This window comes from Anomalospiza imberbis, chromosome 4 (genome assembly GCF_031753505.1).
Source record: "Anomalospiza imberbis isolate Cuckoo-Finch-1a 21T00152 chromosome 4, ASM3175350v1, whole genome shotgun sequence".
NCBI classification, from domain to species: domain Eukaryota; kingdom Metazoa; phylum Chordata; class Aves; order Passeriformes; family Viduidae; genus Anomalospiza; species Anomalospiza imberbis.
In genome coordinates, this window is record NC_089684.1 from 31,868,230 (window position 1) to 31,896,206 (window position 27,977).

At 39.5% G+C, this 27,977-nt stretch overlaps 1 protein-coding gene across 13 annotated transcripts in view; it reads right to left on the reverse strand.

Annotated features, from left to right (window-relative positions):
• NR3C2 (nuclear receptor subfamily 3 group C member 2) overlaps window positions 1-27,977 on the reverse strand; it is a 189,199-nt gene that overhangs the window by 85,755 nt on the left and 75,467 nt on the right. The window contains exon 1 of one of the 13 annotated variants that reach the window (XM_068187821.1): window positions 8,766-8,812. The exons of 11 other annotated variants lie outside the window; for them this stretch is intronic. In XM_068187821.1, the coding sequence (XP_068043922.1) occupies window positions 8,766-8,797 (32 nt within the window). In that variant the 5' untranslated portion in view covers window positions 8,798-8,812. Of the gene's footprint in view, window positions 1-1,882; window positions 1,984-8,765; window positions 8,813-27,977 lie in introns of those variants that run through there. One more of the 13 variants, XM_068187822.1, reaches the window with a different exon arrangement.

Sequence of the window (27,977 nt, forward strand, 5' to 3'; positions counted from 1 at the left end):
CAAAGAAGGCAAATGCAGGGAGATGCTACCAGTAATAGAAGCATCTCTTTAAAAAGCCTTCTTTTAAAAGTAGGCTCTCAACTTCAATTGAAGCTCTTCCCCCAGAGTCTAAACAAGCAACTCCTAAAAATATCTTCTTTTGCTTGAAAGTGTATTTTATGAAACGCTTATTACATCAACCTGAAATGACATTGATGACCAGAGTATTGACTGTTAATGACCTTAAGAAATGTCATTCTGTTGCAGACAAAAATCTACCTGATACATCTGGCAACAGCTTGGCCCTAAAATCCTAAAAGAATAACCGTATTAAAAATATTAGTTTACAACAAAAGCAGTTTGGTCCAGTTGGACGTACTTTCCTATTACCAACTGTTTGCTTTGACTTCTGAGTGCATGACATGCTTACAGAGAATGCTACCACACCATTAATACCCTAACCACAACATAAAAAGTTTACAAGAGTTCCATAATCAAATAATTTTTTTTCAAAATTAAATTATTTCATAATAGCAAAAAGTCAATTGAACTGCCATCCACTGTCTACTGGGGATTAAAATACCACAATAGAAAAACCTCCAGAGCAACCATGAAACCATAGGGAAAAACTGCACCAAAGCACAAAAAAAAAAAGGTTACCATGGGAACAAAGGCTATTTTCCAACTTGTCACATAATAGCCCCAGTATGGCAGACCTTTACTTGTAAGAGCAATCCCACAGGCTTAGGAAGGCAACATGTATAATTACTGCTTGATCTGAAAATATCTAAGAGGAAAATTGAGTGGTGGTTTTGGTCTTTTAACACCCTTATGCCCCCCTCCCCCACATCCACCAAGACAAAATTAGGGTGGATGTTGAAAGTATTTTGGAATTACAGCACTAGTGTCTGCTACATTAAAATAGCACACAGGAATAGAAAAGAGAAGTAGGAAGGTCTGCACACCAATCTAAACTTCACAAACAGGACATAGGGGAGAAAGAAAAGCAACAGGCAGCTCACAGTATCATTTAGTATGAAGCACCAACACAGAACTCAGTGCTAAGACTCCAGCCCATGAGTCTATCAGAGAAATTCCTGACAATAACAGACTTGAGTATCTTGCAAGATGCTGGGAGTTCTGTGCACATTTGTAAAAGTAAGATTGGAAAAAATAAATAATCCCCCTAAAATGATCTCACTAATCAAAAAGTAATAATCCTTAATAAGATTAGGCACAGGTATTTATATTTTACTGAAAGTTTCCATCTTGGCACTGGCTTCAGATGATACAGTGAGTACCAATCACCAACTTTACCACCATCTCTGATTAACAGGTATCTTAAAAGACTAATAGTCACATTATTTTGAGACATCTGTCAACTTCTAAAACCACTATTTGAAATAATGATGGCTTCCTTTTCATTAACATTTTTCCATTTTTAGGAAATTCAACCTGTTAATTGTGTTTTAATGCATGTCACTATGACTTGATACATGAAATAGGATGACTCTTGCAGGTCTAGGTATACAGATATGGAGGTAGTCTGTAAATTTGTATTTTCCACTGTCCTGGTCTCATGGCCCAAACCAAACATCTTCGTAAAACTAGAAGGTAGAGTTTCCACATTTATCTTTACTAATCCTGTCTTTCCTGTCTTGCTTAAAGAATCACTTTCCTTCCCAGTCTCTCTGGCTCTCAGGATGCTTACCAACAGTTTGCAATTGGATCCCCTCCAGCAATCATGATCCCAGTCCAACCTGTGAATTTTGTCACAGGTGAAACAGCCTTCTTGGGCTTCGTATATGCTTTTAAAAACTGTGATGATTAGCAGAGCACACAGCAAGCAGCAGCTCCAGTTCAGACAGGGACATCACTTCCCACTTGTCCCACCTCCACTTACAGTGACAATTTGCAGAGATCCTTACTCTGGTATTTACCCCAAGGTAAGTTCACTCCTGTTGGTGGTGATATTGTCGACTGCCACATTTACTTGCACACTTCAAGTTCCTCTGTTTTCACTTGCATGTCATTTATGTGGAGGGTCAGGCAGCGTGAGCCAAAAGAGAGGTACATAAATGAGTATTCAACTGCCCAATTTCCCATCCTACTCCTGTAGAAGGAATGCAGATATTCTTTCCATACTTCTTCCTAATTTAGAAAGTCAGGTAAGTTGACAATGGGCAGGGTGAAGAGAAGAGAGTTGCAAGTCACTTGTCTTTGTAGTGCCTTCCTCTCTTCATTTGCTTGAAAAAGGGCTTATCTTGAAATGGACAGAGAGAAAAAGAGTGTTTAAACTCATCATCACCAGTTAGAAAGTCATGGCATATTTGCACCCATGAGAGCAGTTAGGAAGACAGTATTGCCAGAGCATCGGATCCCATACTCCAGCATATATATAACCTGCATGTGTGCAAATGCACAGACCACACTGATGCTGTACAGCCTTCAGAGTGACTTACAATTTTCAATTTCACATAATTCTTGGATTTATGTATAGTTATGCCTGTTTTGGGCACCTGGAAACCATGACAGAGGAACGGTTTAGGTGATAGAACAGCATCGGATCCAAAATACAGTTATTCAAAGTTCGGCACAAAAGCAAAGAATTTCGAGCAGAAGTACTATTAAATCTTGGAAGAAACAGTTTTAGAAACTAGATGCACAGTTAGCATTCCAGAATTCCTTTTAAAATCAGCAATAATTGCATAATAGAAAACCTCTGCTCCTATTAACTAAATAAAAACTCCATTGATAGCTTGTCGAAGTAGAAGGTAAAATCAGTGGCATGTGTTTTAAAAATATTCCAAACCCCAAGTCCTTTCAACTACCCTTTCTCTATTTTCACAGCAAGTATAACCGCTGACATGTAATACAGCTATACTGTATTAAGTAACCATAAATTTTAATTTTTAAATCAATTAAACTACTCCTCCATTATATGTCAGAGTGACAAGTAATAGCCTGCTGAGTGCCATGGAAAATTTTGGTCAAATAGCTGATGAGGGCTGCAATCACTGACTGATACCTAGAGCAAAGGCTTTTGGTAATTCTCCCACAAGAAATCACAATTGCTGACACAGTTCAAATTTGTCTTGACAGGATTGTCAAGGCAAACTAGAAATGTTCACAATTGCAAGTTAAAGAATTCATTTTTATTCAGCTGAAATTCACTCTACTGCTCACATACTAATGATACACAGGACTGTACCTACCACTCTCCGGCTGAGTAGCTGAAACCCAGAGAGCAAAGACTAAAGGAAAATGGGAGCACTAAGCAAAGCACACACCGGGAGAGTTATGTTCAACAAGTAACAGAGCCCCAGCTCATCTCCTAAATCCTCTGCTACATCCTGCCAGAACTCTCTTACAATGTATAGCAGGCCTTGATTTTTGAAGGTAGCTTGCATTTAACTTCAGTGGGAATAAGAGCTGGTACAGTAATTAAAAATACCACCCTCCTATGTCAGGAAAAGGATGTTTAACTGTTTATGCACAAAAGCACACTACTGTAGAGGCAAACAGAGTTTATGAGAATGCATAACAAAGTGCTTGTGCATAAATTTATACAAGTTATACAGAAATCAAGGTGTATAGCAGAGTGAGCAAACATTATTACTTGCTAATCCATCATCCCCTAGAACTCACTTATGCAGCCTGCTTGTTGGCACAGACTTCCAATTTCCTTTAGCAAGGACTGCAATATTTGCATTCATTGTTATACTACAAATATTACTCACTGACACAATGGGTCCCACACAGAGCCAATTAAAACCAATGAACCTGGTGACACATTCTTTGCTTCATTAAGCAGTATCATCAAATCACTGACTGGACTGCGCTGGAAGGGACCTTGGGACTCATCTAGTGCCAACCTCCTGCCACGGGCAAGGGCACTTTCCACTTGACCATGATGCTCAAACCCCATTTAACCTGGCTTTGAATTTCTGCCTATTCTAAAACAATCTGCTTTCCCTCCTCCCCACCCCACCCTGCCTCCTGTAGCCACCAAAATTATTTCTGTTAAAAACAGGTGTGCAATATGCAGAATAAGCATTTGGGGAAGAAAGAAGATGACTCAACAAAGAGTAAGCTTTGAGCACCCATGGTTTCAAACGTTGCAGCAACAAGAGTGTTAACTCAGTTTTATCACACAGATGGAGGATCCAAGAAGTCCCCATCTGCACACCTTCAGGCTTCAGACCACTTCACCCCATGCAGCTCCTGGCATGGGAGCCCACTGTTGTCACAAAGATATAAGAAATCTAGAGCTTCCTACTTCTATGTTTACTTTTCACGTTCCTAAAGAACATACACCAAATAAAGAGTAGAGCTCTAAAGTATATGAAAATGCTTTGCAATTAAAAAAAAATTATTGTCATTCAGGAGCAAGAATAATGAAATCTTGTTTCCTGGGTCTCCTTCCTGCTTGCAACATTTAAGAGGAGAAAAATGCTAACTAGCCCCTTTCCTCTACTGGGGGCACTAATTGGGTGCCTTTCCTCCTTCCAGTCACTTCTTTTAATGGAACTGGTAAGAGATAACAGCTAAAATGGAATAGCTGTAATAGCTACCCACTGTCAAATTTAGTTGGAGTTGGCTGACATCCAAAAATCATTAGGTGGGAACAAACAGCTCAGTTACATAAAGATCTCCTTAGGCTCTGTCTAGGGGTCTGCTGGACTTACTACTGTAAACCAGGAACTTTTTGCAGCATGTTATCAGTTATCAGATACTCATCTGATTCACCTATTCTTGTTTGTTTTCCCCAGATAAAGTGTTCCAGTTTTGCACTTGTCTCTAGATGTCTAGTTATTGAATTTGCAAAAAGCTTGACCACACTGGAGAGCGCTGTCACCTTTTTTGTGGTTTTAGACTCCAAATGTGGACTTTCCTTGAAGACATCCTTGCAATATTTCCTGGACTTTCATCAGAGCCATCCTAATTTTAATGAGCCCAAACAAAGCAGCTTCAGGCAACACTGTCCATACCTTCCCTTGAAAATCTGTATCTGTGCTCCTGTATCTACAAAAACAGTATTTCTAAGCTGCTTAACACACTTGCAAGAACTTGCCAAAAGCTTTTCCAGGCTTTTTACACCAGCAAGGACCCAAAGACAGTCCAAGAGGAACTCACTAATGCTTGAGAAAAGCAAGGCTGTTATCCAAATTTTACAGTCGTACAGAGGAATTTTAGTAAAAGTAAATGCATACCAAGCACTTGTTTGAAGTTCAAGGCTTCTTTCATTCCAGAAACACTGCTTTAATCTCACAAATGCTGCTCTGCCTTTTGTTACCCTCACTGGTGACTGCTGTCAAGTGCAGCAGTGCTCAGGCAACTTGCTGCAGGAGCAGCACAAATTGCCTACAAATGTCAAGCCCACGAACGTCTCCCAGTCGAGCAAGACTGAAGCAGCACCCAAAGTTTGCCCCACACAAGTGCTCAGGCCAAGCTGCTTGGCAGAATAACGTGGGGAGTCAGTCCCTCCTGCTCTCAGCCCTTCAGGAACCAACTGCAGTGGCTGGCAGAGAGCAGCAACCTGCAGGTTACTGGCTGCTCAGCCTTGGACTTGATACAAAAAATTGGAAATTCCCCCAACCCTGTGAGACAGGGTGCAGTTTCCCCTAGCACAGTCCCCAAACAAGTCAAGAAGCAGCCCTGCCTACATGATATCAAGGTGGATCAGGGCAGGGATGAAGCCTTGTGCCTTCTCAAGGAGGAAAGCTGTGATGTTTTGCCTCAACTGAAAGCGTACACCAGAGCTGTCAACTCAAGAGGTTGCCCAAACAGCTGAGTTTTGCTGAAGCCTGAAGAAACCCTTGAGATTAATGGTATTACAGGCTTTGGTTTACTTGACAAAGAAAATATAGAGGCCTTTATTCTCAGCTTTTCTGAGATTTCCTTGGCTGAAAGAGCATTAACTGTTCCTCAACAAAGCTAAACCTCCAGTCAGATGACCATTATTCCAGCAAAGGTAGAAGTTTCTTTTTCCTGAAAGAAGTGAATGAATACACCATTTTCCAAGGCATGAGATCAACTCTTATTATAGAATTGAATCTCTGCATGCTTGAACTCCTGAGGAATCATCTGCTTGTCCTTGATGCCTGCAAACAGTCATGCCTTTGTCAGGCCAGGTGGTGCTCTCTGACCAGAAGAACCACAAGTGCCTACTGCTCTTCCCTGTAGTATTTACAGGACAGTCAGAAGAACTTGTGCTGTTTTGCTGCCTCTGGTCTTGGCTGGGTAGGTCAGAGAACTTCATTTAATGCTTCATTAAAGATGCTAGATAGAAATTTTAATAAACTGGTGAAGTGTTCACTTCATTGATTTGGGTTTTCCTTGCAGCCAGTTCTCAGCATTTGACCATCTTGACTATGAACGGATGCAACACCACTGAATTTATAGCCACAGACCTTCATATCTGTTCTTATGCCTTTACTGCCATTACAGTTTCAGCTTAAACTAATGGCAACCTCCCCAGTGCCTCCAATTCTTGCAGGAATTGCACATGCCGCTCCAACAAATTCAAATTCACAGTGGCCACAGTGAAAGCATCACTGTCCTTAGAAACACTGGTCCCACCTGGCAGCAGAAGGTATAACAACTGCACAAAAATTCAGGGAAAGAACTGAATAACACTGGCTTTCATGAATATTGTAGATACTGCTTAAAGCACAACCCACAAATAATGCAACTGGCCCATGCTCCTTAAGGCATTTAGCATCTATTTTGAAGTTACTATGGTTGCATGGAAAGAAAAAACCACCCAACAAACTATGATATGAAGAGAGTCTAAGTCCATGAATGAATATTGATAAACTGCTGATCGTGATGCACCATAATTATTCTTAGAGCATGAGGTCACAATCCTAAATTATGAAACTGCTGAAATAATATTTTTAAAGTTTCATCTTTCCATTATGCATAAAAATCTCTGCTAAGCCTGCAAAATCTTGACCTCAAATGTAAGGACATTATGCTACTTTAATAAATTATATAGAAGGCTTGACTTGTGATCAAGTAAATATTAAGGCTTGGGTTATTATATTTTACATTATTTCTTTGCTCATTAAACCTGAAGAGCTTTCATTAAGAATAGAGAGTAATTCAATTCACTGATATTTTATTAACAAAACATGATATACATATTTAAATTCCAATGCTGTGAAAGAGCATTGGAAAGAGATGACAGGGATAAACTGGACAATGGAAATCCAGATGATACAGAAGAAAACCAGAACCTTATATAAAAAGAAAAGGATTCAACATTTTAACTTATTCCAAATTTATTCTAATGGGCATTATGCCTTGAAAAAAAGAAGGTTACAGAAAAAAAATACAATTACTTTGGATACTGTTGTCTTAAGCAAATGAATTTCAACTCTATACTTAATTAGAAGTAGATGGCAAATTTTGTTGGTATCTCCTATTCCTGTTGAAAATTTGACATATTGGTCCTGTTGCTGATAAGGCTGCAGTGGCCTGTCTGCACGACTGAGAAGTTCCCCACCAAGGCTGTTACTCAAGTGCACAAGTACAGCCATGGCTCCAATTAACTATTTATGAGCTGTTCCACTGCTCTAGAAAAAGTGCTCTATCAGAAAAAACCTGCTCATTAGAAAGCAGCCTGTTAAAGTATTTTTAAATATAACAGTGCAATTTCAGTAGACACATGCACATTATTTTTTAAGGAAAAAAGGAACCAAAGCATTTTCCTCCGGAGCTGAGTGGTTTAAAATTTTAATGAAGAAAGGATTTAAGATTGTATTGTAAGAAACGTTGTCTAGTTGACAGAAATGTAGTTAAGATAATCCTGCAAATCTTTCCCATTATTTCTGCACCCTTTTACCCTAGGCATGCATAGGCTTCCAATAAGTCTGAAGACTGGCAGGGAAAAAAGGGACTGGGTGCTGCTTCCAGGTGACTCCTCCTGTAAGAGAATTTCTGCCACAGCTTCCCTTTATACCCACAACACTACTAGACACAACCACACTCCAAAGCTGAAATTCCTCTCTCAAATGGAGCAAAATGTAAATAATTTAAGTGAACAAGTGGCAAAATTATTCTCTTCTGATTATGCTAAGCAGATGGGGAGATGTGGGGGAGAATATGGCAAACCTGTCCCAGTCAACCACTCTAAACTTGAGAGTGCTCTGGGGTGCTCTGGCTATTAATGACAGCACAGAAAGATTATATCCAGTACTTCTGTGCTCTACAATCTTCAAGTCTTTCAAGAAATTCACACAGGTAAAACAATCACTACTACCTGAAGCTATGTCCTTCATTCCCACTTTTTTGCAATTTCCTTATTCAAAGAATCCCAGAAACAATCTTACCTAATGCTCTACCACACAGAGATATTTTGGACAGACCACAAAAAATATTTTGTAACTAAATTGTCAGATTGATAGGTGACACCAAAGCACGACCTGTCAAACTGTTACTGAACTTCACCTTCTAAATTACTGTCTACCCAGCTGTTTCAAATGCATGTCACTTTTTTAGTCCTAATGAGCTTGTAGCTTAAAACACTCCTGCATCCCACACATTGTTCCTGGAAGGTAACGTGATGGAGCCCATCTAAAATTCCGTCTGGCATATTTACCTGTCTCAAGCCCTCCTTTTACTTTGCATCATCCTCCCCCCATGCTGTGAGTCCATCAGAAGAACATTTTCCTGCAACAGAGCACGTGAATATCCATCACCTGCACAAGGACATGTTACGCAGAGAAATTAGTAAATGGAAAACCTTGTTGTAAACTGCTGACACCTTGATGTTAACTTACTGCCCACACTTGATCTTAACATTCACCCACATGTCCAGATCTCCAAGGATGACTCGAAGGATCCAACACCTCACCAGTTTACTTCTGTACATTAATGTTGAAAGCCCAACAGCCCTCCTTTCCCGCTCTCTCTCACCTCTCTTCTCTATGTCTTCATAAACAATGCCACCTAAAAATAAAATGCTCTGTGAGAACAACAAAGGGCAATAGTGAGACTTAGTCCAGCAGCAGAGCCAAAGTATGACATTTTCAGCTGCTGCTTGTTGCTAACTCCAATCCTGTTAGGGCCAACTTCAAAACTGTCTCAGATTAGCTACAGAAAGACAATTCTGAGCCGCTCTAGAGTTCTGTTTTAGTTCACTGCCAGCCCGCAGAGGGGAGCTAACAGAGCAGAGGACAAATGACATGCATGAAAAATAATGATCCTCCCCCACCACAAACCTCCTGAATTCTCTGCAAGGGATGTATATGAAATGCAGGAGAGGTCATATAGATACCCACTGCAAGAAAAATAGAGTAAAAGAGTAATAATAATAATTTGCTCTTGCTTTTCCTAGTAAGACTAAATCATTGTTGAGTTGTGTGATCAGCACCTTAGCATACTACCATTGATATAGTTTTTCTTTTCCTATATTTTCTAATAGTCTTCCAGCCTTTTGTATTTCAGCTGAAGGCAATCTCCCCACACTTTACGCATCATGGAGCCAAAATGGGTACAACAATGTTTAACAATGATTCCCTGAAATCTCTTGGGAGAAGAGAGGGAAACGATAAGAAGAAAAAAATTAAGGAGTATACTTATTCCTATCTCTTATCATTTTACCATAACATGGTGGGAGGGGGAAGAAAATGAGAAAGTCTAATTTAATGGTTGGAATGATATTTTGGAAGCTCTACATGCTTCCAAGGCTACTTCTAAAGAAAGTTTTATGCGTATGCAAGTCTGTTCATGGAAAGGTACCATATGCTTATAATCATTTATCCTTTATACAATTCATACTTCATGAAATTTGTATGGTCTTCATTTTTTTTTTCCTCTCTCTTCCCTAACAGTGAGATTCACAGATCTGGAAGGACGTTAAACACAAAATCTGCAAAAGTTCATGACAGTCTATGGCAAAACTCCATTTTACTTTGGATTAAACATATTTGGAAACATTCCAAGCGAGCCCATCACAATGTGCACAAATGGGACTTTACTGGCTCCCCAGGAGAGAGATATCACTTGTTGGCCCTGTGCGTACTCCCTGAAATTTGTGCAAGAATTGAAAAGGATGTTATCTTGATACACAGAATCTGCAACTGCTAGAAGTTGAATGTGCTCAACTGAGACAGGAATTGAATGCCCCATTCAAGAGTTATGAGCACTGCCTGCAGTGCTGTGCAAGCTCTGCTGCAAATTCATCCATGAATTGGAACAGGCAAAAAAGCCCTTCCCTTCACTGGATGTTTACTTGCTTTTATAGCTATTATTCCAACTATTTGAGGAGACTTTACAAATTGCAAACAATTCTTCATTCTCTTTCCATCTCCCTATTATGGCTAGGGATGAATACATAAAAGCTTTTAAGACTTTTCCTCAGTTTTTAGTCAGTATCTGTTAATTACCTCTGCTTGAACTGCCCCTTCTGCAGTGTTACAGGATAATTGAAGCATTAAACTTCAATATGTTAAGGAAACCAGAGGAGTTACATATACTTTTCACTTCTAAGCTTTCACTTCAAGAGTTTTTCTCTTGTGACTGCCTTAGTTTGTATTCCCTTCCTTATTTCCTCAAGCTTTTCTCTCAAGATTCAGACATTTTCTTCCACTCTTCTGCATGCTAAACACATCTTCGGGTAGGATTTAAAGGGCTCAGATGTCAGGTATGTAAACTTTTTTCCTTTAAGAACAGAACTGGCACATTAGGCTATTTCAAAGCTAAGTGCATTTGAGGCTGAAACGTGCCTTTGAGTTTTATTCTCATTTATCAGCAATGACATCTTGATAATCTTGGCTTTGGTGAAATAAATGTTGTATTAATTTACTTATCTTTTTTGCTCAAGTATGTCATAATGGACTTTGAATTTACTGCATATATTCATATTATATGTTCATATATTTTTCAGTACACTTTCCCATGTTTCTTCTAGATTTTTTTTTTCATCTAAATACAAAACTTAGAGCTTGTTTTATCTCCTCCCAACTCAGTAAGAAATTATATATGCAATGCCTGCACTAAAGTAAAAATACTATTTTTGGCATTTGTGGTTGTCTGCTGAAGCTGACTCCTGTGTATAACCCAACCCAGTTTATCCCATACCTTTATTCAGACTAAAGTGACTGTGTAATCATCCATAATTCAGAGGCAGCACCTGTTGGGTTTGTACTAACAGCTCAATACTTAAGTAAACTCTTCGAAGCTGGAGCCAGCAAAAATACCCTGCACTAGCAAATCCTAGACTGATGGAACAGAGATTGGTTTCAGTAAATTATGCCAGTATTTTACTTCAAAAAAAATATAATGAACAGGATAATTTCCAGACAAGATGTTCAAAATTTATAAAAAATGTAAGTATCAAAAGATATGCTTAGAAGAGATACCAGTTTTGTTAAAACAAGAAAGACAACTCCTATCCCACCATGATTTTTACCTCTTTCTAAACATTTCCTCAATTCACAGAGTAACATCCAAGACTAACACCTAGTCAGCGTGGTGGGCATTGCTTTTCAGGCAGCCATGCAGAAAGCAGTTATGCAATATCTGAATAAATACGCAACATTCAACATAGTGCCAGTTCTTCACCATTCCTGTTTTTAAAGGATGAATGCAGAGACACTACACATGCATGTCAAAAAATCTACCTTGGATAGTCAAGAGACATTTTTGGGAATGAAGACTAGCAGCTTAGCTTTTTGACACAAATCAAGGTCAAAATTCTGCAAAGTCACTTACTACAAAGTGGGAGTTGAAGGTTCATAAAGCCAGACAAACCAGTTTTGGCTCTAACACAACAACTCTGCAGGCAGCCACGGTAACACAGGAGCACTGCTCCCCATGAGCTCTAGGAATACCCAGTAGCACTGGGAAGTCAGAGCACAAATGAGGCTGGTGAGCCAAATTTTCCAAGTGACTTGTGTATTCAGTGAGGGAGCCAACGTTTTTTAGCATCATCTCTAATCACAAATGAAAGTCACCTCAAGCCTGGTGCAGCTTATAGCAAGTTAAAAGGCCAGTCCAGAAGCTGAGGACACCAAGCTGGATGGAATACCATAAGGGTGCCTTGGCACTAGAGGCCACAGGGCCTTGGAAGTTGGTTCTACATAACCAAGCTGTCACATGCACAACAAAGGCTGCTTTGCCTTGGTGTCTTGGGTTCAGTAATCATGGCCAGACTTCATAAGTACAAATTTATATAATTAAAACCCTTATTATAACAACAAACATGAGTATGTACATATATATGCGATGCAGTAACATACTTTGTTGGTTGGTTGTTTTTACTGCATAGCACCATTTTACTTCTAGGTCTTGGAATTGGGAAAATATAAAATATTAAAGGAAGTAATTATGAAGATGGGTGGGACGCAGCAATATTTCCTTTCTGGTATTGGTTTTCTTGAAGATTAATACTGGACACAAGCCCTTAAATCAACTCAATTCTCTGCTACTTATAAATTTAATGCTGCCTTCTTACTGCATAAATAATGATCTGATTAAGTGGGTATAAAATATGGAGTCTGTTTTCTCCTTTTTTCTCTCTCTAACCTCTATCTTGAAACAGACCACCGAGATATCAGAGAGATAGCAATGAAATGTCACAAGGAACTTCTACTGACACAAAAACCTACACATCCACCAGAATTTATCTTCCTAAGGTATGTGAGAGCTATCAGATACCCTGACAGTGACATACTCCCACCTCACCAGATATTAACTAAATAATACTTGATAAAAGAGAAGTTAAAAAAAAATAAACATTTAAGCATACTCACAAAGGTATGCTTAAATGGTATAAAGCATACCCTTAAAGGTATGCTTTAAAAAAAAAAAAAAAATCAGCATTTAAGCATACCCAGAAAGGGTCCCATGCTGGCCATTTCAAGGAAGATGGCACAACAACAAAAGTCAACCTACCAATATATTCCTGGGGAAACACAAAGCAAGACCAGAAAGTCAAACAATGTGACAGAACTGTTTCCCTCTCTCCCTCTGTGAAGCATTTCTGAATTCCTAAGTACCAACATTCCCCTATGTCAAATGGACATGACTTCTTTCTGTAATCACTCCTTATCAGTCCTTTGAGATGGGATAAGCCACTGGTATAGTTAAGACTAGGAAAAGTATCCCAAGCCATCCATTGTACAACAATATTAGAAATCTTCTGCAAGGATTCTTATTTCTATTCATCAGCTAAAGTAATTGACAGATAAATCTTGAGCTCTTTTCAATAAAATCTCCAGGGACATTTCCATTTCTGGTTTATGGTGATGTGAATTTGCTCTGCCTCTACTTAGGGTACACTGGTTTCCGAGCCTTGGAATTAAAAAGCTATTGATTATAACCAAATTGAATATTCAATTTGAACATGGAAGATTTTACTTTTTACAAGGACTGTCAGCACAATCAAACCCAAACCTCTGCCTCTGCAGCTGCTCTCTGCTATGGGACGAACCACTGCTTCCGGGAGAGTGGTCCAGCCATGGCATCACTGAGGTGAGTGGTGTAAATAAGTGTATAACCTCAGATGACATAATCCAGTAGCTGGACAGGCAGGAAAGTGTTGGCTTCATGGCCTTAAAGACCTGAGTCTCACCAAGAGCCATGATAAAATTTCTAACAAAATCAAGGAGGGCCAGAAATCCACCTCATGACTGACACAGCATCCCAGAGCAGCTACTGGGCTGCACCACAATTAAGTCCTTCCCTTAAACCAATTCCCAGCCACAAAGCCAGAGCAAGAACATGAGCAATGACCAAACACTGCCAGGAGGCACAGGCACTCCTGACAGAAATTTTATCCTCAAAAAGGGCAATTTTTTGCAGTTGGGCAAAAAGAAGCTTAAATATATTAATTATTAGCAAATTGAACATATGTCACCCTCTCCTTTCCTCTCCACAAAACCTACGATCAAGGGAGTAGATTTTTACCTCAAATTTCAGTTATATTCCCCCTTTCATACTGAAACGTTTTCTGGTTCAGAGTCTGAGAATGAAAACAAACAAACAAAAGCACTACAAAAACCAAAAGCAGAAACTGAAACCTGAAATTGCTTCAGGATACAGGTTTCTTTAAAGCATAAAGTGTTGGCTGAAGCTAGGGAATAGTTAAGCACTAATTATAATTTACAGTATGCAAAGAGGAACTGTAATAACTGTACATCTGGGCAGTGGGCTGAAGTGGCAGAGATGATGTTTTATTCCCTCTCTTCCACATTCAAGGACATGGTAGCTGGCATTTAAGAGCATGAAGAAAGGTAAGCACTTGCAGTGTGACAAAGCTTACACGTGAACTACATCCAAGAATTTTAAAAATTATATATATATGTGTGTGTGTATATATATATATATATATATATATATACAAACACCATATACAAGAATGTCACCAAATAAATTATCTGCAAAGTTTACTTCACCATTGAAGGCACAGGCTGTCACTGCTGGGAGCCAGAAGCTGAATGCCATAAAGATGCAGACTGCAGTACAACTGGCTAAGAGGCAGGAGCTTCATGGAGGCCCCCTGCATCTGAACTGTACAGTGCTGGTACACAGCTCTCCATAAGATTATTGAATTACTGAGTTACCCTTACTGACACCCCTGTCCAGGCACCTGCCCTGCTATGGATAGCAGATGATACAGTTGAAAGAATTCAAAAGAAAGAACAAAACCCCCCAAAATCTCATGAAACTAACATCTGATATGTGCTCAGACTGACTACAGGTTCCACAGTTACAACTGCAAAACACCATAAAATGTTAAACATAATATACTAACTATTCCTGCCACCCTTTTTGCATTAAACTTTGCAGCAAAGCAACACCAGTGGAACAACAGCTACAACTAAAGTTGCCAAACAACTCTCCTTTCATTGATACAAAAAAATTTCTCTATTTACTTTGCTTAAAACTAAGCATTAACATTTTATAACATGGGTGTGTTTCAGGCCAAAAGAATCCGTGTTTTAAGAAAAAAGCCATGGATGTTTCTGAAAAAAGCGAAGTGAAGGGAGAACACTGTTTGGACAGTATTCATATTTCCTACAATTGATCCTTTGAGAACCAGTATTTCCATGTTTTAGCATACAGACTTTGAATTAACCTTGGAGCCAGAGGTGGTGCTTTTTCCAGCAGAGGGAAAATCCACTCAAACCCACCTAAAAGCAATGTTTGCATGCACTTGGGAGTGGTTTGCAGTACTTGGCAGCAGCATTCTCTCCATTTTAGCTGCACTGAGCAAGCTGCAGATGAGGGCTAAGCAAAGTTCACTCTCCTCCCTCCCTTTGCACTGATGCTTATTCTTCCTGTGAACAGCTGCACCTGAACTGAGATGAAGGACACCTGAACCCCACCTCACCTCTGCAAACACCTTGCTACAAATACAAACTGCAGAGGAAGGGAAGGTCCCAGCCCGAACACAAAGGGACCAGGACCGGCAGCACAATTATATTTACTTCAGGCATCTGAGGTGTAATGAGTGGTTTTAAACAGAGGATTACAAGGAGAAGGGCGAGGTGGAAATGTGCAAGCAGTGGAAGAAAGGAGGAGACTGACTGTTGAGAAGATCAGCAAAAGAGCTCTGCAGCAATGTGGGTGAAAATACAGGGTTATTTAGAACAGAGTATGAGATGAGGCAGAGCAGTGGACTCCAGGACACCACAAACATCTCCCCGTGCCTTACTGCTACTTACAGCCTCTTTCTACAGCAAGTCTGTCAGCAGAAGCAGCAAAGTTCATTTTTAAGGGTCAGTGAGCTACATGGGTGGTAACACTCTTCCATGAAGTGGAATTCACTCCACCTGCTTTCTTAAGAGGTCTCAGAAGTACCTGTGACTGTAAAGCTTTGTGACCCTTACAATCTTACCTACTACAACTCTGCTTTGTGCACAGGCTGAACAGCCTATTACCTGGACAGCAAATTTGGAAAAGAAAATTCATGTGTATTCTGTACCTGAAAAAACATATATCATGAGGAAGGAGACTCTGCCACCTTCATTTCAGAAACCTGAACAAGGCTGGAAAGTTTTGGCAGAAAATGACCAATCCATCTAAGAGAGTACAATATCACCATGAAGAATTGAATTTATCATAACTTTTCCACATGCTACACAATAATACTTTTCATGCAAACATATGCTTTTGCCAAAGACTTCTCTCACTTTTATCTCTGAACTGTGAAAAGACTCCAAAAAGATGTGCGAGCCAATAGCCCACATTTAAGGCAATTTGCAAACTGTGCACCGAGTTCATTATTACTGACAATTCAACAAACAACATAGCCTTTGAATGACCATGTTGATCCCAACTTTCAGCATTTAAACTCCATTTACATCCTATAAAAATACTTACAGAAAACAATGCTTACACCTTTACACATGTGGAGTCATTGCGAACACACAGAGTCCAGGAGAATTCATGGCTTGCTTACAGCCCTCCCGAGCCGCTGTTATTCCTTTGGACATTGTTCCCTCTGGCTGTGCCATGTGAAAGGAGAGGGGAGGAGGCCAGACCAAACACGGTGTCAAACACGGTGTGCTCCACGCAGCGGGACCAGGAACGGGAAGCACGCAGCTCCTGAACATCAGAGCGCACAAACAGCTCCTGTCCCGGGATGGTAACAGTGCCACACAGGTGGCAACACTCACGAGAAACAAGCAAAAGGGGAGGGTGACAGGAGCTGGAAGAGGAGGACCACTGTTTCCTTGCCTGCTTCCCCTGTCCTTCTCAAAGTTTGAAAAGGCTGCCTTGTCCTCACAAAGCAGGACCTATTAGATCCATTAATGAAGATCTCAGAAAAAAGGCATCAAACCAGTTAATACTCTGATTTTTAAGTAGGATTTTAAATATCTTTTAAACCCTTAGTAATACTAGATTCTCCATAGGACTTTTGTATCTATACTTTAAGTATTATGAAATATAAATTAAGTTCACAATCTAGTATTTTTGTCATGGGAATTATTCTCAAGTCCCTAGGCTTAGCAGATGGTTGATAACAGATTTCACTATTTCCTGTTTTTCCCCCATTTTCTTGGATTTCAGCAACAGAATAGATCTTTTCCTGAGCAATCTGTTCGGTTTGATTGCATGTCTTTTCTGAATTATATCCAGTACTTATTTTTCTTTTGTAGTATCCCCCCCCCACCTCCACCATGTCCCTTCTCTGAAAGCTGGAAGTTCTCTCTTTGGTTCGTAGCTGCTGGACAAGAATAAAAGCAAACCTCAGATGAAGCAGACAAAGTGTATCCTGACTTCCACGCTGCTTTTCTCAAGTTGTTTCCATTATGCAAATTACTCCCAACGAGCCACACGCATGCAACCACAATTCCTAACCTACAAGTTTGTTTTTACAGAATCAGAACTCACTTCTGTCTCTGCTCCAACACATTGTCTAACTTTCAGGATTCCTCTGCAGAGTTACTACAAGTTATCTCCATATACATATTAAAGGTAGTTGCCCAACTCCTACGTAACCAATTAAAAAATTCTCTAATTCAGAACAAATCTACCTCCTGCCTTGAAACCATCTCTGCCCCAGAGAGAGGACAAGGATGATTTCCCTGTCTTCCCAGGTGCTCCCTCCACCTCAAGGCACGTCTGCACTCCAAGGTTCCTTCTCCCAACAGCGGCTGTTCCCCACTCGTCAACGGAGATGTGATGGAGAGGAACACATTCAACAGATATATAAAAAGTTTGAATTGCTCTTGAGAAAAGTCATTCACTGGCCTCCCCGTTGCCATAAAGGCAAATGCTCCCAGCACTGTGACAAGAGAGGAAAATCCCAGGTTCCCTAGGTCTTTAAGCCAATGCAATAAATCAAGAGTTACATAACTTCTTTTCTTTCTCCTCCTAAAAATACATTCCTAGCCTGAAACATAATTATTAAGTCTGAAAAAATAAAATGATGTTTCCATGGTTTTCACTAGGTCCCAGGCTGAAACATGAAGGCCTTGGGAAGAAGCCCTGCTGTGGGGAAGTGGGAAAGTTACAGAGGAAGCAGCATTCCACCAGGATTGAGGAAGATGCACAGTACCCAGAGCTGAGGATCATGCAAAGACGAGTGCTGGCTTTTATCTGAAATGCTGCTGTCCCGCTGCCCCCCTACAGTCTGGGGAACCTGCTTGCCTTGCTGGAGTGGCACAGCAAACATGCACACTGTCTGCTCCATGGCTGGCTGGGCTTTAGAGGAGACAATCCACCCTGGACCACGTACTCACTCTGGTCACCAGGGGCAGAGGATGTGGCCTGAGGGTCGTGGGGGTGGGTGTTGTACCCACAGCAGACACATCCCTCCTGGCCCTGGAGGGGCCCATGGGTCTCCACAGGTACGTGCAAGCCGCAAACAAGGTCATCTCCAGCAGCTCCTGCTCTCTGAGCACAGATGGAGGCACTTCAAGAGCGGAAGACTATTTCTGGCTGGCCAGCTCGGGCTGCAGTTGCCTGTCCCAGCTGAGATGAGCCACAGCCCTTTGCTGTCTGGGAACAGGTGCTGCTCCTAAGGAAAACCAGCAGCAACTCTTGCTGCCAGCACCGAGGGGCTTTGTGGGAAGGACAAACTTCAGCAGCACAACTCTAGACCTCCTTCATCTAGGGAACATCAGAAACCTTGAGGGTCTGTTTCTTGGATCAGAGGAGCTGTAATCTTTTTATAACTAGTTAAATGATGTCATATGCTCATTAGTTTTCCAGGCTCTATTTGGAAGGCAATTTTTTTTTTAATTCTCTTGTTCTCTTTTTTTTTTTTTTTTTTGACTGCTTAGTTTCTATTCAGCACGAGTGCTCTGCTTTGAAAATTCTGCCAAAGGTTTTCCACATTCTCTGCACAGCCCTCTAACTGCATTGCAGAAAAATAAGACTCATATATACACATTCAACCTTGCTCCTCAAACATCTTTAAAAGTTTTGCCTTTTCATTTCAAGTTCCTACTGGAAAAAAAATAAGTTGATAATCAACTCAGAAATACAATTCTGCATGTTCCTGCACCAAGCCAAAACCACAGAATTTACTACAACAGAAAACACAAAAGTAAAATGAATGAAATTAATCTATCAGGGTTTTTCCTCCCTCCAATCTCTGCTAGGTCATTGCAGTAATCCAGAAAAACAAATCTTCTGAAATCAAAACTGAAGCACTAGATTCAGCTACACTGGTTCAATGTATAAGAAGAACCTACTCACATTTTACAGTCTTTGTAAAATTAGAAGCAATTATGAAATGATATAGGAATTACCTTGCTCAGTCTGGGACTAAAAATACAAATCTTGGATAGGATGTTAGAAAAAACAGTAATACAACAATCACTGAACTATTCTGAAATTCAATGCAAAATTAGCCCAGAATACTCTGTGATCCAGTGAGATGACTATAGAGTTGTCCAGTATGACTGTCTGAACTGTTCCATTATGTGGTTTGCAAGTTGTATTTAGACAAAAGAGAATATAAATGGACCCCAACATGTTTGGCCATAAAAGAATTGTCCAAACTGTGCTAGAGTAGACTTTTTCTGGGGTATTTTCTTAAAAAATGAAAAAGATATTTGTCTTACTGAATTGTAACAAATGACAAGGCTGAATTTAATCTTTTCCCTATTTGTGTCAGAATGGAAGAAACCAGCAGACAGATTATCTTTTTGTTGCAGCACAGAAATTCTTGCCTGCTTAGAAATCTGATTATGAAACTGGATGAGACTCCATTGGTTGTGCCATCCTCCACCTTACAAGGTAGCCACTTTCATAAATTCCCAAGCTTTATTTCAAAACTAATCAAATGTTTTGATCTTATGATGCCCCTTCAAAGAGCTGCTTCTGAGCATTGCCTTTCCAATGACAAGACTTTTAATCTACAGGTTAAACGCACCCAACTCAAGCTATATGCACTCACCTATGTCCCAGCAGTGTTAATCTTCACCTTAAAAAAGCAACCGCAGAACTTTTTTAAACAGTTCTACTCCCTCCAAAGCTTTATTTAAAAACAAAAAAACCCAACACCCATGCATTCTCTCATTTTTCCTTTCCCAGACAGATATCACTTGCTTTACTACCCTCAAAGCAGAAGAGAACTGATTTTCTCCCGAGTTTGCAAGTAAACCTTGTACAACCCCTACAGCATAGATTATCTTATTTATTTTCAGAACCTTACTTATATGTAGTCTAATGGTGCCCCAAGTCTTTCTTCTTTACACTTTTATAAAAATAGAACCGTCCTACTAAAAGATCCCTTAGCACACTGTTGAGGATTATCATCATCCCATAAAAGGATCAGTCTCATGGACAGGCACTGGATACTTCAATAAAGTAGGACAAAGCCCAAATGAAGGAAATGCAAGACCATGCATTTAGTTACTCTTGACTCTCAGCTGTTGCCATAAGCTTGGGCAGAAGAAAATGCCAGAAGACAAAGACCAGTTGTTACCTACTAATAAGCATTCTCTGGCATAAGCCATTTGTATCTCCCCATGAGACAGTCTTAATCCAACACCTCTCTCTTTCTGATTTTTTAACTCCTCTCTACTTTGAAATTATGTATTTTCCATTTGCCACTCTACCGAAGGCTCCATTGAAATTTTATCTTAGTCTGGTAGGATTACTTTTGGCAAACACTTTATCTCATTTACTTTGTATCTACCTGTTTCACCAACAAATGTGGTTCTAGTGATTTGCATATGATAGACTTCAGGTTTGCAGGGTTGCAGTTCCATGGACTGTATTCCATTTCTCAGAGTTCAGTATTTCAAAGTATAGAAAATGTACCTTGTATGTATGTATGTAAAGGTTTCACATATTTTCTAATGAAATAAGCCTCAAGAAGAATGTGAAACCTCCTCCTCCAGTCTGTGCGGAATCAAAAAAGGAACAGGTCCATTGATTTTGATCAAATACAAAGGCCTCTGTCAGCAAAACTCCCTGTCCATATGTGTTCTGACAACTCACATGTTGCCAGAACAACTATGGAAGACTAGTCCTTGGAAAAGCCATGACTATATTTTATTACTTCTTCAAAGATAAACTTCATTCTGAGGTACTTTTGCTTCCAAAAAAATGGTAGTAAAGATCTTCTTTGGAGGCTGCCTAAATCCATACATATACAAGAGTTTCACCTGCAACTGCTACAAAACCAAGAAACACAACATTTCATTAATTCTGGTCTCTAATGAACAAAGGTGTGGGATTCACACAGGAATTATTTCCAAATGTAGACACATCCTTTTTTTTCTCTCCCCCACTATGGATATAAATATGTAATATACCAGGGTTTGAAATCAGAATGGAAACCCATCACAGGAAGTAAGTTTTCAGACAGAGAATTCTGAACAATTGTCTGTAAAGTCATACAAATACCTCGTATGTCTTAAATAGATCTGCATGTTAGGGTCAGGAATAGATGAAGTAAAAGATTCTACCACTTGACTGACTAAATAAACTCATGCCCAAGGTTTGTTTATGAATACTCTTAAACAGTACTAGTAATTGAAGTTCAACAGTGGAAGTACAAGAGGTGCAGTACACAAATGGCAAAATGATAATGTTTTTAATTTCCTGTGCAGGATAGAAACCTTATCACTGGGAACACCATTTTTGCTTCAAATGACAGCATTCTTAGTTCCTCTGTGGCACAGAATTTTCTTCTTCATATGCTAAAAGGTTTAAGTTATAAAGCTCCTTGAAATTAGATAAAACCATAGCAAAAATTAAACAGGAATACAACAACTGACAAGGAAGAGAGACACTAATATGCTGCCAAACTTCCCCAAAGTCATTAATGTCTCTGTCAAACCCTAGAAAACTCATAGATTCATTGTGTATAAAAAGCTGCATTACCTCACCCAGAAACAATGAAAGCAAGAATAAATTTGAGAGAAAGCAGCCTTCTAAGCACAGCCAACTTGGTGAACTTCAGCCCTGGACTTTCATCATTGTTGCAAGGATAGAAACCAGCCATGTCTGGCCATGTAACACATACTCCAAACAGCACAGGACACCAACTGCTCCATCTTTATGGCTGGTTTTAAACATGGAAGTTTAAACTAAGGAAGTTCATTTCCAAGGAAGGGAAAGGACAACAGCCCATGGTTAATTACAAGGCAAACAAAAAACCCCATATACATAATATTTTTTATATATGCCCTCTGTACCTTGAAGGTGTTGAGGGGTTTATTACATTCAGACCAGCAGGAAAATGTTACAACCCACATTCTACAAACCAGTAGCTACTTTTTGAACTATTCAAAGCAAATATTTATTTCTTTTGGGAAAGTTTCTGCAATCATCAGGAAAGAAAAAAGAGGCAAATCAAAACTGAATTCATGAATCCAAAGCAATTCCTGGAGAGGCAAGTTTTCCTCTCCCAACCATTTTTTTTTTAAACAAATTTCTAGTGAGGCCATTTGGCATTTTTTAGTATGAAATATCATCAGTTCCTCCCTCAGTCATATACCACTGTCACCCTGATGTATTTTTCTCACAGAACCATCACTTTTGGGACTACTCTATCATAAGAGACACCGCATTACACTTGACAATATGTGCTAGATAAAATGAAGGGCATCCAAACAGGCACAAGGTCATTCAGACTTGAATCTTTATGGAAAGCATTTAAATTGTGCTTTTAGTATAAAAAATGTACTGAAAAAAAATCAAGATTGCATGAAAAGTACTTTAAGTTGGTATGATTTGGGATAAAATTAGCAAGAATAGTCTCTCTGCCAAGTGCTAAAAAATGATGATGCAATAATTTAAAGTTAGCACATGTATGGAAGTGATTAAAATGTTTCCTTTTCAAATTTAAAAAGGAAAACAGCAACAGAGAATATTAAACCACTTCTTCAAGTTTAGGCATGCAAAGGAACAGCATAAATGCAACCACTTGGATTTCACAGACTAAGGTCTGTTTGTTTTTTTTTTTTTTTTTTTTTTTCCCTTGATTGAAATCCATAGTCAACTGTTTCATATAAAAAATGAGTATGGCATGTGATGAGATGCATTTTCTGGTTTTCTGGTTGCATCTCCACTATTCCTAAACTCTCCACCTGAAGATTAAGTTGACCAGCCAGGAGGATACCAGACTGAAGGCAAAGTTACAGCACAAAACCTACGTGACACAAAAAGCAATACTGCCAAAAATATTAACATTCTCCCCATGTTTTCCCCAACTGCTTACACAAATGCCAGGTGTTTGGCTAAAAGGGAAAACCAAGTGAAAATTCTTCCTTCAGAGAAGCAGTGACACAAACAGGGTGAGAAAAAGGGTGTCACAAATCACATACTCCAAATATTAAATCTACAGGTTCCAGCCTTCTTGAAAGGTTATGAGATACATACGATGTTTCACATGAAAGCTCTTTTTCTGTTTTGCATATGGGGATGACTCAGTTGCTTACTTGGTCTTGCACTCAGATAGATCTGCAGGAAAACTTCGAAGCACAGGGGCGCCAAGGGGAGTCTGTGATCCAACTGTGCTGGAGAATAGATGTCATCAGCTAAGCAGCTCACAAATAAATGAGGAGAATTATGCTCCAGAAACGGAAGTCCCCAGCTTTGAAGAGACATGCTCTAGACCTCCCACAGCCTGCAACAAGTCATCTGAATTTCTAAATGCATGGCTTGCCTTCCAATACAAAAAACAGGCAACTGAGGTACTGCATTAGTAACCAGCAACCATATATAGGAATTCCAACTGGGAATCCCAAACACTTCATGCAGCGTCACGGCCAGACCTGGCAAGACTTAACCTAGCAAGCTTAGCATTGGCATTGCCAATGGCCAAACCACAAGACATGGGGAAGCAGCTTGGAATTAGCCAGACAGGGACTCCAATCCACAGCTCTGCTTTGCAAAATAACAGCCCAGAATTTGGGTAAAAGCTTATCCCAGTTTGGCAATAAATGAGAAGCTGCACCATAAAATAAAGAATACCAAGTAACAAGCAACAGAACAAAAAAAAAAAAAAATAGGAAATTCATCAGGAAAAAAATAAAGGTGTTGGCCAATTTTCCCCACATGAGACAGTTTCCAAACCAAACGAACAACAGGAATTCAAAGCCCAGGAAAACCCTGAAAGAACAGACCCCTGGCTAAGTTGTCAGCAACTGGGTGCATAGGACAGGCAGCTGAACAGAAAGCAGCAGATTACTCAGTTCCAGAATGAGAGACTTGTATCATGGGAGGGCAATAAATAATTTCCAGCCCATTGGCTGCTTAAGCATCCTCCTAATTTACGTCTATTAGGGATATACATATTGAGATTATCCTGACTAGCCTGTAACAAGTCTGTATTCAGAAGTTTGAATGAGAGATACGCCCCAAAGAATATAGTTTTAAAAGCAGTTTTGGGGAAAGCAAATAAAAGGAAAGCAATGCAATGAAAAGCTTCCAGGTTGTTGGAAGACAAGCCTCAAATCACAGGCACACAGTCCATTACTGAAGAAGGCCGAGCCTAACTTTACCTGAAAGTACATATTCATGGTTTCTGAAAAATGAATTAACTTAGATTATCAGTGTACCAACCAGAGGAAGTACTCATTACACAACAGACTAATAATAGGCTGCCATCTCCACAGGCAGCTACAGGTGAGGGAGCCACACTGCTTGCTGCCACATCTGGCTCTCAAATCACAAATATTTCTCTGGATATTTGATTAACAACCAATTTAAAGACTGGAAGATGACATAGCATAAATATGACAGTGCTCCATACTGGTAAACCTAACCAACAAACATTTTTTCTTCATACCCGCCTAGAAAGGAGTGTCACCCATGAAACTGCACCCCCCCTTCCTTTTTGCTTCTGTCTTTCTTTAGGGTGGCTAAAATGGGCAAGAGCCACTCCAGAGGAGCTCTCCATGACCTGCTGGGGTAAACCAGATACTGGTTATCTTTAGATGTATTTGTTTAGACTAGTCAAATATGAAATTATTGAAAGCAAACTAATATGCAATAGACAATACAAACTTCCACAATTTGTGGGAGAGGTGCAAAGAACTCTTTGAGCACTGAAGATAACAGAGAACTCAAAAATAGGTCACTTCACTTTTCTTAGGAGAAACTGTGCATACTAAAATGACTTTTAAAGGGCTTTTAAACAAGCATCTATGACCAGATCAGGAGAAAAGCTTTTAACAGGGTAATAAACCACAGAAACAAGTCGAGAAGGGAAGCTTAGAGCCTCAATTTTTTATTATACTCTAAAAAAGACATATGATCTCACTTGGAAGACACCTCAGCTGAAGAAGTTGTGCTTTTGTTAATCATGCAGTGTTGAGCTCAGTGCTGCACACTGGTGGGGTCAGCAGCCAGGATTCAGCAGAATTCAGCAGCCATCAGGCTCCCAAGCAGCTTCTGCAAAGAGCCAAGGCTTTGAGCTGCCCAGTTCCCTTTAGAAGGTTGATTTCTTCAGTTCTCACAGCCTTGTTTAAATGTTAGAATACCATCTCAGTTATTTCACTTTCATCAGCTAATGTCATGGAAGCAACAGGTTTTTTTTCTGGCTGAAGCTGTATGCTTTGACTAATTTTTTTTTCTTTTTTTCTGAAAGAAAGAGTACTCCCAATTTATTTGCTTCATTTCTATCTACAAGATGAATAAAGCCAAATGAATGCTATTTCCACAGCCTGAAGAAAGCATATTACAGAACCACATTCAATGGTAATTTAATATTCATAAAACTGATACTTTCTAAGTTATAGAACATATTTAAGCAGAGAAATAAATTTTTTTTGCTAAACTTCCATTATGTCTCAGTTTTTCAGAGACAGCATTAGGAGACTTTCTAGAAATGAGCTTATTTCACCACACTAAAGAGAAACTGACATGCATACCACATGTGCACCACTTTTCTGAGTAGGGTTAAATCCTCATTATTGGCAGTGTTCTGAATTCAAAGCAAGAAAAAAAGTTCTTATAATCATTTAAAATGGATATGATTATTTTTCTGTCCAGCTACACCTGGCCATCTCAAGCATAATTTACAAGAGAAATGTACTATAAAAGTTTCAAGTTCAATTTCCTCAAGAGACTTTCTTCTTGGATTTGTAAATACCTTATCAAAGTTTCACCATGTCTCCCCTGTCTAACATTTAAAATATGATCTAAATATTCAGATGCCAATATTGAAAAAATATTACACTTTGTAAACACCTTTTCAGTGTATGGGATCAATATACAAAAATTAACCCACCAGTGACAGATGTCCAAATAAGAGTCCACAATCTTTTCACAAAAACTGATGTCCCTTTGCCTGCCAGCAGCTCATGCAAGCTACACAGAGTTAAAATCCTGCACTGCATGGCTGAGATTATTTGCTGATGCTCTAACACCAACCAAAACTTGCAGCCAGGGTGTATTTGCTGCCGTAGAATGAATATTTAACTGCTAATACTTAATTTAAAACTAACACTTCCTTAAAATAAAACACATCTATATGCATAAGTCCATATGCATCAACTATAGCACAGTCTCCATGCTGTCATTTAGGAAAAAAAACCCAAACCTTGAACCCAGCAACTGGGCTTCCTGTCAGCATCACAAAGATCACTCAACAATATATAAAGAAATAAATTAAAATGAATCCCAGAAACATCTTATCATTTATTTGTGCAGGCCAATGCCACTCCAGAACAAATTAAATACTTTTTTTTCACATGAAGAAGTCTGTTGGAATGCATCTACACTGAAGTCAACAGGGTTGCACAGTAGGTTAGAACAATCTGCAGACCAGAGTTTGCTTGGGACAAGGCTCATCTAAAGAATTTGTATTTCTGATGAAAAAGGACTCACTGAAGGAAGGAAACCTGACTGTCTGACCTCAGAATCAGATTGCAGCAAGATAAAGCATCACTCGACCAGCTGAAGAGAGAGGACATCAAATGAAAGATACTGCCAACATCACATTGGGTTTATGAACCTTTGTTAAGTGGAACTATATTCAATTTTCACAGTGTTGACATGCATTTCTAAAGTGAGTCTGAAAAAAGACCCTTAAGATTAAGTATTAAAGATAGCCTAAAACTTAACAAAGCATCTTGACTTAGCAAAGCATCTTGAGCACACAGACTGCAATCTACAGCTTGAGCTTGCTCTGCCTCCTTCACCAGACTCATCCCCACCTCAGACTGCTCAATACTGGAAGCAGTGCAAAGCCTCAGCTCCACATGGCACAGGTGTGCATCTGAGAATTATGTGATGAAATAAGGAGAAGAGGTGCTTGTGCGCACCGACCTCCTGCACCGTGCTCCTTACCCTCAGCAGAGGTGGCCCACACCCCTGAAAAGCACCTTAGCTGTGCTTGTATTCCATACAGGAACCATTGCAGTATTCAGCTTTTCATTTTAAAAAACCCTGAATAACAGCCCAACATCAAAGAAAAACGACAGATTACATCTTTTCATTGGCTTTCTTCAGCCATTACATTTGGGAATGGAGAGAAACACAGTTCCATATACTTCAATGGCTTAGAGAGAACTTACTGTAAAGAAAGATCAGAAGGATGAGAAAGAGCCTCTTAGAAATAAAGGAGTATTTAAGGAGATACATCATTAAAGGACAGAGAATTATTATTTTCAAATATACTATAAATAACTCAGTCAAATCGTCCTGTTGTGACCTAGACCAGAAATACATGCTGCCTCAACAGGAACTATTCCCTACTGCAAAATATGAGCAGCCTTGAACATTTACCATGGATGTTCACATGCATATTTATGAGAAATATCACTTTCAGCTAGTTTGCCTATTGACTGGCATCAGTCAATCACATGCAGAAAATGAAAGAAGGTGAACAGTGGCCACATGAGATATTTCTACAAAAGCCTTGGGAAGTTGAGACAGGACAGCAGCAACTGCCTCTTCAGAGCTAAAAACATCTTTAAGCAGCACAAGCGTAAGTGTCGCTGTGCCAGCAAATACGCTTTAGAGATGCGTGTTTAGCAGATTCAGGCATATTCCAAAACACTACCCTGAAATTGCAGGGGTAATAGCAGCCCAATGTTTATTTTCTGCACATGCTCAGATTTGGCAGGGAG